The 20,012-nt window shown below is 50.3% G+C and overlaps 1 protein-coding gene across 2 annotated transcripts in view; it reads right to left on the reverse strand.

Annotated features, from left to right (window-relative positions):
- Window positions 1-20,012, reverse strand: part of STAB1 (stabilin 1) — an 829,863-nt gene that overhangs the window by 300,714 nt on the left and 509,137 nt on the right. For both annotated transcript variants that reach the window (XM_069206091.1, XM_069206090.1), the window contains exons 43-44: window positions 7,449-7,574; window positions 5,671-5,744 (exon numbers count right to left, since the gene is read on the reverse strand). In XM_069206091.1, coding sequence (XP_069062192.1) covers window positions 5,671-5,744; window positions 7,449-7,574 — 200 coding nt within the window. The remainder of the gene's footprint in view (window positions 1-5,670; window positions 5,745-7,448; window positions 7,575-20,012) is intronic.

A 20,012-nucleotide genomic window follows, 5' to 3' on the forward strand; every position in this document is an offset into this window, starting at 1 on the left:
TACTGAAGCTGACATCTCTTAATCACTGAGGAGACAGACCACGGGGAGCCAATGTCTGGAGCCAACGTCTCCGCCTCTGAGGAGACAGACCACGTAGAGCCAAAGTCTCTTCACCACTGAGGAGACAGACCACGTGGAGCCAACATCTTCACCACGGAGGAGACAGACCAGCTGGAGCCGACGTCTCTTCATCACTGAGGTGACAGACCACCTGGAGCTGAGGTCTCTTCATCACTGAGGTGACAGACCACCTGGAGCTGAGGTCTCTTCACCAATGAGGTGACAGACCACCTGAAGATGAGGTCTCTTCACCACTCAGGTGACAGACCACCTGGAGCCGAAGTCTCTTCACCACTGAGGTGACAGACCAGCTGGAGCCGACGTCTTCACCACTGAGGAGACAGACCAGGTGGAGCCGACGTCTCATCACTGAGGTGACAGACTACCTGGAGCGGAGGTCTCTTCACCAATGAGGTTACAGACCAGCTGGAGCAGACGTCTCTTCACCACTGAGGAGGCAGACCACCTGGAGCTGAGGTCTCTTCACCACTGAAGAGACAGACCACGTGGAGCCAACATCTTCACCACGGAGGAGACAGACCAGCTGGAGCCGACGTCTCTTCATCACTAAGGTGACAGACCACCTGGAGCTGAGGTCTCTTCACCAATGAGGTGACAGACCACCTGAAGATGAGGTCTCTTCACCACTCAGGTGACAGACCACCTGGAGCCGAAGTCTCTTCACCACTGAGGTGACAGACCACCTGGACCCGACGTCTTCACCACTGAGGAGACAGACCAGGGGGAGCCGAGGTCTTCATCACTGAGGAGATAGACCAGGTGGAGCCGAGGTCTTCACCACTGAGGTGACAGACTACCTGGAGCGGAGGTCTCTTCACCAATGAGGTTACAGACCAGCTGGAGCAGACGTCCCTTCACCAGTGAGGAGACAGACCACGTGGAGCCAACATCTTCACCACGGAGGAGACAGACCAGCTGGAGCCGACGTCTCATCACTGAGGTGACAGACCAGGTGGAGCCGACGTCTCATCACTGAGGTGACAGACAACCTGGAGCTGAGGTCTGTTCACCAATGAGGTGACAGACCAGCTGGAGCAGACGTCTCTTCACCACTCAGGTGACAGACCACCTGGAGCTGGAGTCTCTTCACCACTGAGGTGACACACCACCTAGAGATGACGTCCCTTCACCACTCAGGTGACAGACCACCTGGAGCCGAAGTCTCTTCACCACTGAGGTGGCAGACCAGTTGGAGCCGACGTCTCCACCACTGAGGAGACAGACCAGCTGGAGCTGACGTCTTCACCACTGAGGAGACAGACCAGGTGGAGCCGAGGTCTTCACCACTGAGCAGACAGACCAGGTGGAGCGGAGGTCTTTACCACTGAGCAGACAGACCAGGTGGAGCCAAGGTCTTCACCACTGAGGTGACAGACCACCTGGAGCTGAGGTCTCTTCACGACTGAGGTGACAGATGAACAGAGGGTAACATCTCTTCACTTGTGAGGTAATAGACCTGCTGAAGCTGCCATCTCTTAATCGCTGAGGTTACAGAGCACGTGGAGATGACGTCTCTTCACCACTCAGGTGACAGACCACCTGGAGATGAGGTCTCTTTACCACTAACGTGACAGACCACCTGGAGCGGAAGTCTCTTCACCAGTGAGGTGACAGACCACCTGGAGCCGACGTCTTCACCACTGAGGAGACAGACCAGGGGGAGCCGAGGTCTTCACCACTAAGGTGACAGACCATCTGGAGCTGAGGTCTCTTCACCAATGAGGTGACAGACCAGCTGGAGCCGACGTCTCTTCACCATTGAGGTGACAGATGAACAGAGGGTAACATATTTTCACTTCTGAGGTAACAGACCTGATAGAGCTGGCATCTCTTCACCACTGAGGTGATGGACCTGCTGAAGCTGCCATCTCTTAATCGCTGAGGTGACAGAGCACGTGGAGATGACATCTCTTGACCACGGAGGTGAAAGACCACCTGGAGCCGACGTCTTCACCACTGAGGAGACAGACCAGCTGGAGCCGACGTCTCTTCACCACAGAGGTGACAGACCACCTGGAGCCGACGTCTTCACCACTGAGGAGACAGACCAGGTGGAGCTGACGTCTTCACCACTGAGGAGACAGACCACATGGAGCCGACGTCTCTTCACCATTGAGGTGACAGACCACCTGGAGATGAGGTAGGTCTCTTTACCACTAACATGACAGACCAGCTGGAGCCGTCGTCTTCACCGCTGAGGAGACAGACCAGTTGGAGCCGACATCTTCACCACTGAGGAGACAGACCAGCTGGAGCTGACGTCTTCACCACTGAGGAGACAGACCAGCTGGAGCCGACGTCGTCACCACTGAGGAGACAGACCAGGTGGAGCCGACGTCTTCACCACTGAGGAGACAGACCAGGTGGAGCCGACGTCTTCACCACTGAGGAGACAGACCAGGTGGAGCCGACGTCTTCACCACTGAGGAGACAGACCAGGTGGAGCCGACGTCTTCACCACTGAGGAGACAGACCAGGTGGAGCAGACGTCTTCACAACTGAGGAGACAGACCACCTGGAGATGACGTCTTCACCACTGAGGTGACAGACCACCCGGAGATGACGTCTCTTCACCACTGAGGTGACAGACCACCTAGAGATGAGGTCTCTTTACCACTAATGTGACAGACCAGCTGGAGCCGACGTCTTCACCACTGAGGAGGCAGACCAACTGGAGCTGAGGTCTGTTCACCAATGAGGTGACAGACCAGCTGGAGCAGACGTCTCTTCATCCCTGAGGTGACAGACCAGCTGGAGCTGATGTCTCTTCACCACTGAGGAGACAGACCAGCTGGAGCTGACGTCTTTTTAACACTGAGGAGACAGACCACGTGGAGCCAACATCTTCACCACGGAGGAGACAGACCACATGGAGCCGACGTCTCTTCACCACTGAGGTGACAGACCACCTGGAGATGAGGTAGGTCTCTTTACCACTAACATGACAGACCAGCTGGAGCCGGCGTCTTCACCGCTGAGGAGACAGACCAGCTGGAGCCGACGTCTTCACCACTGAGGAGACAGACCAGCTGGAGCCGACGTCTTCATCACTGAGGAGACAGGCCAGCTGGAGCCGACGTCTCTTCATCAGTGAGGTGACAGACCAGCTGGAGCCGACGTCTTCACAACTGAGGAGACAGACCAGGTGGAGCCGACGTCTTCACCACTGAGGAGACAGACCAGGTGGAGCCGACGTCTTCACCACTGAGGAGACAGACCAGGTGGAGCCGACTTCTTCACCACTGAGGAGACAGACCAGGTGGAGCCGACGTCTTCACCACTGAGGAGACAGACCAGGTGGAGCCGACGTCTTCACCACTGAGGAGACAGACCAGGTGGAGCCGACGTCTTCACCACTGAGGAGACAGACCAGGTGGAGCCGACGTCTTCACAAATGAGGAGACAGACCACCTGGAGATGACGTCTTCACCACTGAGGTGACAGACCACCAGGAGATGACGTCTCTTCACCACTGAGGTGACAGAACACTTGGAGATGAGGTCTCTTTACCACTAATGTGACAGACCAGCTGGAGCCACGTCTTCACCACTGAGGAGACAGACCAGCTGGAGCTGACGTCTTCACCACCTAGGAGACAGACCAGCTGGAGCTGACGTCTCTTCATCAGTGAGGTGACAGACCAGCTGGAGCCGACGTCTTCACAACTGAGGAGACAGACCAGGTGGGGCCGACGTCGTCACCACTGAGGAGACAGACCAGGTGGAGCCGACGTCTTCACCACTGAGGAGACAGACCAGGTGGAGCCGACGTCTTCACAACTGAGGAGACAGACCAGGTGGAGCAGACGTCTTCACAACTGAGGAGACAGACCACCTGGAGATGACGTCTTCACCACTGAGGTGACAGACCACCCGGAGATGACGTCTCTTCACCACTGAGGTGACAGACCACCTAGAGATGAGGTCTCTTTACCACTAATGTGACAGACCAGCTGGAGCCGACGTCTTCACCACTGAGGAGGCAGACCAACTGGAGCTGAGGTCTGTTCACCAATGAGGTGACAGACCAGCTGGAGCAGACGTCTCTTCATCACTGAGGTGACAGACCAGCTGGAGCTGATGTCTCTTCACCACTGAGGAGACAGACCACGTGGAGCCAACATCTTCACCACGGAGGAGACAGACCACATGGAGCCGACGTCTCTTCACCACTGAGGTGACAGACCACCTGGAGATGAGGTAGGTCTCTTTACCACTAACATGACAGACCAGCTGGAGCCGGCGTCTTCACCGCTGAGGAGACAGACCAGCTGGAGCCGACGTCTTCACCACTGAGGAGACAGGCCAGCTGGAGCCGACGTCTTCACCACTGAGGAGACAGGCCAGCTGGAGCCGACGTTTCTTCATCAGTGAGGTGACAGACCAGCTGGAGCCGACGTCTTCACAACTGAGGAGACAGACCAGGTGGAGCCGACGTCTTCACCACTGAGGAGACAGACCAGGTGGAGCCGACGTCTTCACCACTGAGGAGACAGACCAGGTGGAGCCGACGTCTTCACCACTGAGGAGACAGACCAGGTGGAGCCGACGTCTTCACCACTGAGGAGACAGACCAGGTGGAGCCGACGTCTTCACAAATGAGGAGACAGACCACCTGGAGATGACGTCTTCACCACTGAGGTGACAGACCACCAGGAGATGACGTCTCTTCACCACTGAGGTGACAGAACACCTGGAGATGAGGTCTCTTTACCACTAATGTGACAGACCAGCTGGAGCCGACGTCTTCACCAATGAGGTGACAGACCAGCTGGAGCAGACGTCTCTTCACCACTGAGGAGACAGACCAGCTGGAGCTGACGTCTTTTTAACACTGAGGAGACAGACCACCAGGAGCCAATGTCTTCACCACGGAGGAGACAGACCAGGTGGAGCCGACGTCTTCACCACTGAGGAGACAGACCAGGTGGAGCCGACGTCTTCACCACTAAGGAGACAGACCAGGTGGAGCTGACGTCTTCACCACTGAGGAGACAGACCACCGGGAGCTGACGTCATTGAAGTTCTTGCTTTTATACCTTGGAGCAGAGATCCAACAAGTTTTACAAGCAGGAGCTAATCAGTATATTGCTTTCCCCAGTGCAGTTGTTGTTTTGATTTTTTCTCTTATGTTTGTAAGAACGCATGTATATATGTGGTCTTTAGCACAAACCTAGCTGATAGTTTTGCACACGGGCACGCAGCAGTTTTGTGTCTGATCACATTGCCGTCTTTTCAGCATATTCCATTACTGGCCAAATTACTAGATGTGACCTATTCATGTGACCTCAGTTTTTAAGTTTTCAAATTTCAATGTTGACTCAATGCTACTGGTTTTGATATAAATTGGTTCTAAAACAAAAACATTTCAATGAATTGTGTTTCTCACTTTTTGATTCAAACAAATGGTTTATCACCCTTGATTTATGACACAGATGCCTTCAGTTCTGGTCAGGCTTTCCCCCTGGGCGAGATGCACATGTTATTAAATGCTTGTGTGTTCTCAAATTCCTCTAATTAGAATCCATCCTGCTTTAGAACCTGCATCACCCCCAGTGTGAGCAACAAAGGTACCATGCCCTTCACTTACCAGATTTGGCCCGGTTTTGGTGCACTCAGCATTGACGTGGCAGCCTCCGTTGCTCTCCTGGCAGCCATCGATTTCTGAGAAGGAAAGTTCATTCAGTCAGCATCTCAAGAAGATGTACCACAGTTGTAGAAGTCCCTCCCAGATGCCAAACGTGGGCCACACTTGGTAAGGTGCGCCAGTGCCACGCGATGCAACACACAGGAGAGCTCTGCATTCGCTTCCCAGCACTGCACACAGGGCAGCGCCAGTGGAAAGGTGCTTTTCTGCTAACAAAGGCCCCTTTTCTCATTGTAAACATTGCTTTGTTCTGATTTGTGTCAAGTGGGGGATCAGCGTAAACATCTATAGGTGCTGATGTAAAGCCAGCTCCACGCAGACAGCCAAACTGGCCCTTGCATCAAAAATGAGCTCCTCCTTGAAGCCGGGTGTAAACAAGGGGACATGACATTTCTTGAATAAATGGGGCATTAAATGCATGCTGCAGTGATCAGCACACATCCCATTCGTGGCACCCTTCTGCGCCCGTCTGGGCATCGGCTTTGTACTTCTAGGGTAAGCTGCTAGTACATATCCTACGCTGACAGTGACCTCTGACCTCTGCACCATGGGGCGAGGCTGGGCATCACACAAGGCAGCCTTGAGCGTCAGCCCAGGGGGTTACAGCAGCGGGAGGCCAGCCTTGGCAGACAAGGGTCTGTGCTGTGTTCTCATCCTGGGGCAGCTGAGCAGATCTGGTCACCATCGTGCATTGCATGAAGACTAGTCACCAGGGCCTGGGTGTGTGCTGCACTATGTGGGCCACAGGGCATCCACCACCCCTGAGTGTTTGGGCCCTTGTCACATTCTAGCGTTCATCTAAAGTGCCCGCAACACACAGAGCAAGCGACATTGGAACCGGGACCATCACCACAAAGCCTTGCGTCTTCTAGTACTTCAAGGGTGAGGGACCGAGCATGTAGAAGTCAGGCCTCTGTCTAACTGTGGCTTCCTGCTGGCCTTGGGTGAATGTGTACCCCCTTCAGTGCAGGAGACCTCAGCTTCTGAGCTCACCTCCTACCCTCTGAGAAGTAGGAATGGAGCTCTCCTGCCTGCAGGGACTTGTCTGCAAGCAGAAGGTTGCCATGTTTTGTATGCAGCCTTCATGCCACAGACCCAGTGATAATGTGCAGCATGAGAGACCTCTGTACTGACCTGAAGACCAAGGTGACCTCTCAGTGTGAGTGTTCTTCTGACTCCTGTTGGTGACAGAAGACATTCTTACCCTGAGATGTACGGGAAGTTTGCCGGATTGAAGAGGGAGTTAGGAATAGTTTAGTTCCTGTGATCTTCTAAGTGTTGTGACTAGCTCCTAAACCCCTGTGTATTGAGGCAGTATCTGCACCCCTACTTGCACCCCGGGGATGATATAAGGGCACCCACAGAATGAAGAGGTGGTATATCCTACATCTATGGGCAGCAGCGTGAAGTTCTGCACCACGGCTCATCATCACGGGCTCCTTCCAGGTGCGGATTCCCCTACATTTACCCTGGGTCTACAGGCACCGGGAGGCCAGTGGTGGCTGACCGAGGTCACTCCAGGATCAATCTCGCGAGAGGGGTGGCGCTACTGTAGAGGTCACCACAGTGAACGTGCTCCTACCAGGGATTACAAGAGGCACCTCAATCTAAGGAAGACTTACGTTCTCCTGACAGGTAAGGATGTCAGAAGGTTTAATCCTTTGTGAGGTCACCTATTTAGGTTACTAGTCAGTCTCTCACAGGTTACGGAAGGGACTCACCAAGGCACAGGATCCCATCTCCGGTGTAGCCCTCGCGACACGTGCAGATACGCTCCCCCACGGCCACTCGCGTGCAGTTTGCATTTGCTGAGCAGCCACTGTTCAGAGGACTGCATGGGTCAAACTCTGCAATACAAGAAAATATGTAGGGGAATAAACATGTAACAATGTCAATGGCGGCACTTACACAGTCGTTAGTGATTTATTGAAATGATCTGTTATGATAACACTCTGCCTCTCAGCAGCTCCAGGACCTACATTGGCTCCCAACTGGTAGGAGTGTCCAGTTTCAGGCCTGGTGCTCTATGTACAAGGGTTTGTCTCATTCTGGTCTGCTGGATCCTGAGCCACTGGGGTGGTCATGTCTTCCTAACCGGGCTCTACCATCCAGTGATTTCTACTATGGGTCTCTTCCTTTAGGGGAGGCAAGGCGGCCGCCCCTTGGCGGACCTTGGCCTGAAGCTCTGGAACCTGCCTGCCAGACTTCAGCTTTGCAGGACTTTTCAAAAGTTTTAAAAACTCATGAAGACGCGGCTTTTTAACCTCTAACTTTTAGCCCCTTCTGCTTATGCAAGCGCGGGGAAGCCCACGTTGGGGCAGCAGTGAACTTTATAAATCTCAATACCACTACTAATAATTCTAGTAATACAATACTACTACTAGTAATAATAACACCAATAATACTAATACTACTGATAATAATGCTACTACTACTAACAGCACTAGTAATATTACTACTAATAATACAATAATACTACTAATAATAATACTGCTACTACTACTAATACCAATACTGCTACTACTGCTAATACTAGTAATACTACTACTAATAATACTAGTAATATTACTACTACTAATACAATAATACTACTAATGATAATAACAATAATACTAATACTACTGATAATAATGCTACTACTAACAGCGTTAGTATTACTACTAATAATACAATAATACTACTAATAATAATACTGCTACTACTACTAATACCAATAATACTTCTACTGCTAATACTAGTAATAATACTACTAATAATACTACTAATAATACTAGTAATATTACTACTACTAATACAATAATTCTACTAATAATAGTTCTACTACTAATAATACTGCTACTACTACTAATACCACTAATACTACTACTGCTAATACTAGTAATAATACTACTAATAATACTAGTAATATTACTACTACTAATAATACAATAATACCAATACTACTGATAATACTACTACTAACAGCACTAGTAATAATACTACTAATTATACAATACTACTACTATTAATACTACCAATATTAGTACTACTAATAATACTGCTACTACTACTAATACCAATAATACTGCTACTACTAATACTACTAATAATACTAGTAATATTACTACTACTAATACCACTACTAGTGATACTACTACTAAGAAAAATACTAATAACACTACTACCACTAATACTACTAATACTAATAATATTACTACTACTACCACTCCTAATGATACTACTACTAAGAATAATACTAATACTAATACCACTACTACAAATATTACTACTACTTCTACTAATAATAATAATAATAAAAGGATGCAAAGACATGCAAAGCCAACAGACACGTTCTCTGATGTAGTCACTTTTCTCGAGGCCAGATGGTGATTTGTAAATCTCAAGTAGAAAGTAACCCTATATGAGATAATAGAGTATTTATGCTAGAGATCTGCTCGTGATGAAACATTTAACCTGATGCCTGCGGTGACACTTCCTTGAGGGGAAGGCAGATGTTCTGATAGATTCTTCGACACCTGGATTCCTTGTGAATCTCTGCCGCAGTGAATCCAGGACCTTCTTGCAATAGCTCCTACATGGCAATAGGAGGCGCCATCTAGCGCAACTCTGTGCATGACACAGAGCCACCCGTAGGTGCCACCCCTGAGCACTTCCGCTGGAGGTAAGTTACTCCCCCGAGACGAGACAGTGAAAACCGACTGCGCTGGTTGGAAGCAAATGTCAGTCAAAGACTCGCGTGACGTCTGCCTTTGGTGTCTCGTCACCAAATATGATTCCAGGTCCTGTGACAAAGGCTCACTGATGCATACGGATGTCACCAAGGAGTGAGAAGCCAGTCTACGTAGCTGAACATGAAAACCAAGATTGGTCCGGCTTCAAGTAGCACAGCCGTTCCTCTTCCCAGTCCCTGCGTAAGTCCAGGACGAGGGAGAAGAATGGTGCAAAAGAAGAGATAAAAAGTCCAATGGGCTCTTTCTCTGCCTGATGTCTCCCGCTCCAAAGAGAGGTTTCTCAGCTTCCGTGTAAAGCAGGCGACTCCAACGTCAACACCTGACTTGTGGTTCAAGACCCAGGCTTCATAACATTCCTGAGCCAAGGAGGTCATGCTCCTACTCTTCAAGATAGGTCTGGGATACCATGGCATGACTTGGGACCTCACAGATCTGTTGAGCCTTCAGTCTGGCTTCCAGATCCTGGAGCCCCAACTGACCTAGCTGAACCTCAGCCATTCGGCCTCGATCCCCTTGCTGCAGGCTCCCCTTGCTTCTATATCGGTGCCAGTCCTGGTTCTAGAGGATCCAGTCTCAGAACCTATTCCAACTCCAGATCGAGACCAGTCATCGGCCCGATGAATCCCATGTCACGCAACACAATTACAACGCCACAGCCTCAGGTTCAGGATGACTGTCCTCATGTTCCTGTGCCTTGAGGCAGTGCCTCTGGTGGATACAGGCCCTCTTTGGGTCTGATTCTGATGCAATTCAAGGCTTTGACCATGTTCCCCACAATGAAGACGACAAGGAAGGGAAAACATACTCCCACCTCATACACTGATGCTGGCTTCTCTCTTCAGCTCCAAAATGCCAGCGGCTTCGAGACTTCACCAGAAACTGAACTGATTTTTGCCCTTAGAACTCCCCATGGAGGAAAGGGCCTCATTTGCAGTGGTAATATACAGAGCCACAACGTGATATATTTACAGCTGCCTACAGCGGAAAATAAGGCTTACCTCTTCAGCAAGGTTTTGCAGCCTGGTCCGTCAACTTCAGAGTCCTTGCTGTTATTTAGTGATGCCATGAGTGAGTCCCTGATGGCTGCCCGGTCCAAGCGCTGCACAGCTCTACTAGTGAGTTGTTTGATTGCGTGACGACAGACCCTGTGCTACAAGATCTGTCATTCCCGACGCAGCACCCTACCCCTGAAAGTCTCATCATTCAAGCCTCTATGAGCAAAGATAACCGAAGTCTTTTAAAATTGCATTATGGGAGAGAGAATTTAAGAATGTAAGAGAATCTCCTGTTCAACTAGCCTGGCAGTTTGCTCACTGAATGCTGTATACATCTTGAATCGATACACTCATGCCCTCAGGGACACGGCAAGTAAGATTTGGCCAAGGAATTCTGGAATGCCTTTGCCCAGATGTACAGGAGGGCCAGGTTGTGACATAGTAAATCTTTTGTAGCCACCTACATACTACTGAGCTTGTTTCGTGGGCCCAGGGCACCAGTGTTGCCACTCAGTCACTCTTGGCTGCTACCATCAGGGTTTTCCTGGACATTCAAACTTCATTAATAGACACGCCCTTTGATGGGGCTAGGCTATCTGGGGGAAATGCAGACTTGGTGCTAAAACACTCTAAATAACAACAGAGTTATCGCTTGTTCTCGGAGCCTACTTTCCATCTTATGCTAAATCCACCAGTAGTATGGGAAGATCTGAGGCTTTGAGCCAGTTTTGGCTGCAGAGGGTGAACTTGTAGATGGGCACCTAACAACCGAGAACATCCACCACACCCAGGAGCAGATCAAATCTGTTGAGCTGGCATTGCTCAATCTCCACGCATGAAGGTGTAGGTTGTTAGGATTCGGGTGGAGGCCCTGCCTTCATGCTAAAACAGGAGGTCCTCCCCAAGAGCCACGGGGGCAAATGGTCAGGCACAGGAGATCAGAGTATCCTTCCCCTCTGTCCCATTCTAGGGCTACCAGAATGATTTGAGCCTGTTCCATTCTAACCTTCCTCAGAATGAAGGGCAGGCAAGTGTATAGGAGATAAAAGTTACAAGTCAGGTGGAAAGAATCTCCCAGAGGTCTGACTGGCAGGAACTTCAATGCACAGTCATCATGATACCGTGTGTTTTCTGTGGTGTTGAAAAGATTTAGCCAAGTCACACCCCATTGAGCGAAGATACCTTCAGCCATCTTCGCAATCTGTGGTCCCCATGATGATCTGCTGAGCTTGTTCGCCACAAACTTCAGTGAGCTTGCCAAGTGGTTGACCGTCAGGGGGTTCTCCTGAGTCCAACCAGTTCCAGAGTCAAGCACCTGTTGGCTCAGGGTCCATGACCCTGGACCATTCTGCTTGTTGCAGTACCATATGGTGGTTGTGTTGCTTGTCAGGGCCAGAACCAGGTCTCCTTTTATGGATGGAAGGAAGTCCTTTTGAAAGCTCCGAATGGTGTGAGGTTCAAGCAGGTGCCTCTGTTCTGCTCTGGACCAAGATCTTTGATTTCCATCCCTCTCTGATAGCCACCCCAATCCAGAAATTATGCATCTATGACTGCTGTGAGCTCTGGCTGCGGTAGGGAGAACAGTCTGCCAAAGTTCAGGCTGTTGTCCAACAATCACCACTGTAAATCCCTGGCTGCCTCCTCTGAAATACAGATGTTGTCTGACAGGCAGTGCAAATGCTTAGCCCACTGCAGACCTAGGTTTCACTGCAAAGCCTGCACGAGCCACTGGGCCTGATGGACCAAAGAGATGCATGAGGCCAAAAAGCATTAGAAATATCCATATCGGAACACAGGAGTGAGGGGGAGACATCTGGATCATAGGGTGAACGTCCCGGACTCATTGCAGGGGTGGAAAAGCTTTCCATGCTACCGGTGTCCGAAGTGGCCCCTATGAAAGTGACCCTCTACATGGACTTCAGTTCATTCATGGAAAACCTTAGGGATGACAGTTGTGTGAGTGATTTGAGACTGACTGCAGTGAGCCACCTTCAACAGCCAGCCATCAAGGTACTGAAATATCTGCATATCTGAGCTGGGAAGATGTGCTGCAACCTTCGCCAACACTGACAAACTGCAGAGAGGCTGAGGCCGCGTGGCAGGACGGTGAACTTAAAGTGATCCAACATCAACAAGAACTGAAAAAAACATCTGAAAGACGGAAAGACCAGCACTTGAAACAATGCCCTCTGCAAGTAAAAGTACACTACCCAGTCCCCTGGATTCAGAGCAGAAAGAACCTGGGCACGGTCAATAAGATTAACTTGTCCTTCCACAGGAAGGATTTCAGAAGTTGAAGTCCTAAAAATGGCCTGAGCCCGCCATCCTTTTTTGGGGACCACAAAATATCAGGGGTATCAGCTCCATCCTTTCTTCACCTTTGGCGAACAGAGACTGAACAACCTGTGCCAGAATGGAGGCATGAACAGAATTGCTTGAACAGAAAAATGAGGAGCAGGTGTTGTGAGGATATTTTACCGTTCATGTTGGCACATTTACTTTAGCTTGGGTCTGAGGCCTGCACCCTCTCACCTAGTCACTTGCCATTTTGTTCCTTTTATTATTTTAGCAAGGCTTTGCTTTAGTGGCAATGTTTTCTTATTTTTATCAGCTGCTTTCCATGCAGAATTTGCTGTTCATTTCTCTCCACATTCCATCCCGGGCTCACTCCAAGGCTGCACACGATAGTTTAACGGGTATTGCCGGTCCTGACAGTACAATGTCTACTCTACACAGAAAAGATGCATTATCATGTCAGGGCACTTCTCAAAACAACACCATGTTTTATTATAAAACAACATGCAGCCCAAGCTACGGCAGAGGGGACATTTCAGTCAGCCTGCCATCTTATTATGCATGTCGCTGTTGCAGTCTGTGTTGAAACTTCATGATTTCTCTAAATCTACGTGGGAGGATTTCCATCAGACTAACAGACCTCTTCTTTGCCTCCAACCCAGGCATGGGGATTGGGCTTCACTCCCGGGAGTGGATGGGCGGATAAGGGCTGACACTGCTATTGCTCTTATGTAGAAACCTAGTAGTGTAGGTAGGAACATCAGATACCCTATTGTGCCAATATGATGGGACTCTTCCTGTGTTTCACTTTCCTGGTCGCTGCAGTAATAGTGTTGTGTTTCATTATCCTCATAATCGCAATTCATGCCTTTTTACAAAGAATGTAGTTGCATCAAGATTATGCTTCTGTTTCTCTTTGCATGTGAGACTTGTGTAACTGAGAGAAGGGGGTACTATCTGTTTTACCACGACGCCCATGCAGAGTAACAGTGTCATGCGACAGGCTGCCACAAAGCATCTTTACCTCTAGCACTGGTGAGGTGCTGCTAGCTGGCTGGAAGGGTTATGCCGGCTGCTGTCACACAGTGGGGGATCCGAATCAGTCCCCCAAACGCAGTGGCACTGCCACCCAAAATCCAGCACCCTTGTTACTACGAGGCAGGAAAACAGGATGGTGTGAAGACACGGCATAACCATGCTGAATGATCAGAGGCCTCCACTGGTCTGAAGTTATAGAACATCAGCCGAGCAGGGAAAACCAAGTCTGCCAACTACCAGCTGTGCATGACCATGAAAGGGGGAATCAAAGTTGCAGGGTTGCAGCGGTAGTGAGGAAGAGGAGGATGAGGAAAGCTTCATGCTGGTGCCAAACGCGTCTGCCGCCAACACAACTTTTTGAGCCACGGGTTTTGTTGGCAGCTGTATGGATTGTGAAGGATGCCTTTGGTGAGACCTGGACCCATCAATGGCGTATCCTTAAGGGACGCCGGCACATCACCAGACAACGCTGGGGCGCACATCCAAGTATGGCGCCTGATCGTGGAACTGATGCCCATGGCACACTCATGCGCTCTCTCCAGCCGTCAACACATATTTAGCCGTGCCTCATTTGTCTTGGATCACCAGAGTGAAGATGTTCATGAATTTATCAGGGGTGGCTTGTAAGATCACACATGCCATGCTTCTCAAAGCAAGGATGTAATGTCCCAAGTGGCATGCCTCATTACAGGACCTCAGAGCCAAGCTCAGGGTAAAGGTAGAACAAAAGACGCATTTGCCAAATGAGTCAATACACTGACTCTGTTCAGATATGGAATGCTTTACATACACAAAAAGGCACAACTTAAAAAAGATGGGCGCATAGTTCTATGCTTCCATACCAACCAGAAGATGGGGACTAGGAAGAGTCCCCACTGGGAGCAGTCCTCGAAGCGAAGCTCGTTAGGGTATCCTCCAGGGCCGTCGCAGCTGGTGTCCCTTCAGATGATGACACTCCCCTGCACAGGACCCCCTCCAGGTCCCCCACAGCTGGTGTGACGTCAGAGGATTGTACTCCCCCTGAAGGCCCTCTCCAGGGCCCCCATAGCTGGTGTCCATTCAGAGGATGGCACTCCTCAGCAGAGGCCCCCTCCAGGGCCCCACAGCTGGAGTGTGTTTAGGGCATTGCACCTACCTGCAGGCCCCATCCAGGTCCCCCACAGGTGGTGTGGCTTCAGAGGATTCCACTCCCCCTGCAGGCCACCTCCAGTGCCTCCACAGCTGGAGTCGCTGCAGAGGATGGCACTCCTCCACGTAGACCCCCTCCAGGGCCCCCACAGCTGGAGTGTGGTGAGAGGATTACACCCCCCTGTAGGCCCCCTCCAGGGCCCCCACAGCTGTGTCCCTTCAGAGGATGGCACTCCCCTGCAGAGACCCCCTCCAGGGCCCCACAGCAGGAGTGTGATCAGAGGATTACAACCCCCTGTAGGCCCCCTCCAGGGCCCCCACAGCTGTGTCCCTTCAGAGGAGGGCAACCCCCTGCGGAGGCCCCCTCCAGGGCCCCACAGCTGGAGTGTGGTCAGAGGATTACACCCTCCTGCAGGCCCTAACCAGGGCCCCCACAGCTGGTGAGGCTCCAGAGGATGGCACCCCTCCCCCCCTTGCAAGAGACCTCCACGGCCCCCACAGGTGGTGTGGCTTCAGAGGATTCCACCACTCCCCCCCTTGCAAGAGACCTCTAAGGCCCCCATAGGTGGTGTGGCTTCAGAGGATTGCACTCCCCACAGGCCCCCTCTAGTGCCCCCACAGCTGGTGAGGCTTCAGAGGATTGCACCCCTCCCACCCTTGCAAGAGACCTCCACGGCCCCCACAGGTGGTGTGGCTTCAGAGGATTGCACCCTTCCCCCCCTTGTAAGGGACCTCCAAAGCCCCCACAGGTGGTGTGGCTTCAGAGGATTGCACCCCTCCCCCCTTGCAAGAGACCTCCACGGCCCCACAGGTGGTGTGGCTTCAGAGGATTGCACTCCCCACAGGCCCCTTCTAGTGCCCCCACAGCTGGAGTGCCCAGAAAGCTGTAGCTACACTGTATCATGTTTGTCAGGAAGGAAGGAAGAGGTGGCTGTGTGCTCTTGGGCAAAGTCTGCAGGAGTGACAGAGTCTTCAGGTGGTGTACACAGAGACAAGAAAAGGGAGCTATGAATGTTCTGGGAAGCTCCAGTCTGTCCACCTCTGGACAGAGAGAGGCTGGAGGTTAGTGACTGTAGGGCAGGGGCTTCACCATTTTCAGTCATGGGGGGAAGGTGGAAAAGGATCTTCTTCAGGCACCAGGAGCTGCACAGCCAGGCAGTCAGGGAAGTAGCTATCAATGGAGCAGAAGGGGCAGTGGGACTGGGGCCCAGATGCCTAAGAGGCTTGCAGAACCCTAATTATTCCTATATTTTACCACCTGAACATCAGCCAGGGCACCCATTTCCTTGGCTTTCAAAGCACCTTTGCTACATTGCTTCAAGGCACTACACTAGTGTTTGAGGTTACCTGAGGTTTTTTACAATCCCACAAACCTTTGACGCTAGGCACTGAGATGCAGAAGGCAAAGACTGGCTTGTGGGGGTGGCGGGCACAGACCCATTGACTTGTGGAAGTGAGTTGGCACCAAATGGCTAATAACCACAGCTGGTGAGACTGAGTACCCATGAAAACCTGCCTCAGGGTCCATGGACAAAAGCATGGTCTCCCGACTCGAGAATAGGATGAGCGGTGTGACCGTATGACAAAGCCAACATTTGGGAACGACGATCGACGACAAGATTTTTCTGTTAACCTGCACTGGGATCAGCAAATTTCAAAATGGCAAGAAGTTAAGTCTTTATTTTTGGAGTAAATTGGGATTTCTGCCTCATATGAGATCAGGTACGGAGTCACCTGTACACTGAATATGTGAAGGAACAACTAGGTCCTAAACAACTACTTGCTTAAACCACTACTGCTAAACAACTAAAACGTCTCTACAATGAAGTACTGAACAACTACTGTCTAAACAACGATTTTGCCTGAATAACAATTGCCTGAACAAATAATTTTAAGGTATTTTCTTTCTTTTTTTATGGTTTATTAGTTGTTTAGAATTTATATATATCAATTCTAAAGGTTTATTAGTTGTTTAGAATGTATTTATGTATATATATATATATATATATATATATATATATATATATATATATATATTATACACTTAAATTCTAAACTTATATATATATATATATATATATATATATCAATTCTAAAGGTTTATTACTTGTTTAGAATTTATATATATCAATTCTAAGCATATATATATATATATTGTTTAGCAGTAGTGGTTTAGGCAAGTAGTTGTTAAGGACCTTGTTGTTCAGGAGGTTTCCCATACACTGATCACCAGGATACAACCTGATCATTTACACAGCAGTACATGTAAATCAGAATATCGAAGGCAATATAGCGTGTCACAAAAATATTGTGGGCTAAATATTGAAAAACAAAATGTTCTGACGGTTGTATGTGTAGGTAACAATACATTTACTATCCCTAAGTCCGCATCTATACAGACGCACAAACCTCATCGAGTCCCCTATATCTGGAGGGAAGGATGCTGATTTGGTACTTATTATCTTCTGGCAACAGCCAGTCGGTTAGTTCTAGTTACAAACTAATTGCCAAAGAAGAGGCTTTTTTTTTTTTTTTTACTAATACCTTTGGAGCCATTTAATGAATCTTCTCAACATTTTCAAAACTAGCACGCTACTCACTTCAGCTGCTGTTTTCTACATTTTGGGTGATCCGTCAAGCAAGGTTGAGAAAAACAGGGGGTCCCAAAATGAGTTCTTCCCTTCTAATTTCCCATAGGGATTTTGAACATGACTGAACTGGTGAACTTACATCAAACTGGTTAGAAAGCTAAATCTTGGCCCAGAAAGATCTCTTTTTATGATTTGGTGCAAATCCGTTCAGTAGCTTTGGAATTAAAAAATCTCACAAATTAATTGAAAAAAAATAAAGGTTACATGGATGTTATAATAATGAACTGTCGTTTAAAAGCCGCATGGTGGGCACGAGATATAGTGAACTTAGAGCAGTGGTCCAGGGACTCTTGGGGGTCCGCAACTACTCAGAATATTATATAAATTTAACAGATTAGGTCCCCAGCTTTCCGTAATGACTCATTGGGGGTCCCTGGATTGTAATAAGGGTTCAGTGGGGGTCCCGAGTTCCAGTAAGGATTAAGTGGGGGTCCACAGAAGTCAAAAGGTTGGGAACCACTGACTTAGAGCATCAGTTAGAGTACATTGAAATGACTTTAACAGCTGAAGTTCTATGGGTTTGTGAGGGTAAATACTGAACCTAACTATAACAGCCCTGTGACCTTTGATTGCTGTACTGAGTTTCTGAGGTTTTTCAAATGCTAATTCTTAACTATAACGTCCCTGTAATCTTTGTTTTTTTGTGAATCCATATACAATTAGCTCCACAATATTGTGATGCTCGATATTCTGCTCATTGTATTTTTGTGTTAATGTGACAGTCTATTGTGTGGCTTCGCTGCTCCCTGGCCCTTTTAAATGCATTTTATTCTCTTGTGATCTCTGCCTCTTCTTTAGCTTGTCTGACCCCCTCTTCGCTGGATCCCCCCCCTTCTCTTCAGGGTCTCCTTCACTGTTCTGTGAACACTGTGAGCTCTGTCTCCCCCTCCCCCCTCAGGGTCCCTTCACTGTCCTGTGAACACTGTAAACTCTGTCTCACCCCTCCCACCCTCAGGGTCCCCTCCACTGTCTTGTGAACACTGCAAGCTCTGTCTCACCCCTCCCACCCTCAGGGTCCCCTTCACTGTCCTGTGAACACTGTGAGCTCTGTCTCCCCCGTCCCCCCCCAGGGTCCCTTCACTGTCCTGTGAACACTGTAAACTCTGTCTCACCCCTGCCCCCCTCAGGGTCCCTTCACTGTCCTGTGAACACTGTGAACACTGTAAACTCTGTCTCCCCCCTCCCCCCCTCAGGGTCCCTTCACTGTCCTGTGAACACTGCAAGCTCTGTCTCACCCTCCCCCCCCCCTCAGGGTCCCTTCACTGTCCTGTGAACACTGTGAGCTCTGTCTCCCCCCCCCCCTTCAGGGTCCTCTTCACTGTCCTGTGAACACTGTAAACTCTGTCTCACCCCTGCCCCCCTCAGGGTCCCCTTCACTGTCCTGTGAACACTGCAAGCTCTGTCTCACCCCTGCTCCCTCAGGGTCCCTTCACTGTCCTGTGACCACTGTGAGCTCTGTCTCACCCCTCAGGGTCCCTTCACTGTCCTGTGAACACTGTGAGCTCTGTCTCCCCCCCCCCCTCAGGGTCCCTTCACTGTCCTGTGAACACTGTGAGCTCTGTCTCACCCCTCAGGGTCCCTTCACTGTCCTGTGAACACTGTGAGCTCTGTCTCCCCCCCCTCAGGGTCCCTTCACTGTCCTGTGAACACTGTGAGCTCTGTCTCCCCCCTCCTCCCCTCAGGGTCCCCTTCACTGTCCTGTGAACACTGTAAGCTCTGTCTCACCCCTGCCCCCCTCAGGGTCCCTTCACTGTCCTGTGAACACTGTGAGCTCGGTCTCCCCCTCCCCCCTCAGGGTCCCTTCACTGTCCTGTGAACACTAAGATCTGTCTCCCCCCCTCAGGGTCCCTTCACTGTCCTGTGAACACTGTAAGCTCTGTCTCACCCCTGCCCCCCTCAGGGTCCCTTCCTTCACTGTCCTGTGAACACTAAGATCTGTCTCACCCCCCCCCCCCCCAGGGTCTCCTTCACTGTCCTGTGAACACTGTAAGCTCTGTCTCCTGCTCCTCCCCCCTCAGGGTCTCCTTCACTGTCCTGTGAACACTGTGAGTTCTGTCTCACCCCCCCCCCAGGGTCCCCTTCACTGTCCTGTGAACACTGTAAGCTCTGTCTCACCCCTGCCCCCCTCAGGGTCCCTTCACTGTCCTGTGAACACTGTGAGCTCTGTCTCCCCCCTGCCCCCTCAGGGTCCCCTTCACTGTCCTGTGAACACTGTGAGCTCTGTCTCCTGCTCCTCCCACCTCAGGGTCCCCTTCACTGTCCTGTGAACACTGTGAGCTCGGTCTCACCCCCCCCCAGGGTCCCCTTCACTGTCCTGTGACCACTGTGAGCTCTGTCTCCTGCTCCTCCCCCCTCAGGGTCCCCTTCACTGTCCTGTGAACACTGTGAGCTCTGTCTCACCCCTCAGGGTCCCTTCACTGTCCTGTGAACACTGTGAGCTCGGTCTC

This window comes from Pleurodeles waltl, chromosome 9 (genome assembly GCF_031143425.1).
Source record: "Pleurodeles waltl isolate 20211129_DDA chromosome 9, aPleWal1.hap1.20221129, whole genome shotgun sequence".
Classification (NCBI taxonomy): Eukaryota; Metazoa; Chordata; class Amphibia; order Caudata; family Salamandridae; genus Pleurodeles; species Pleurodeles waltl.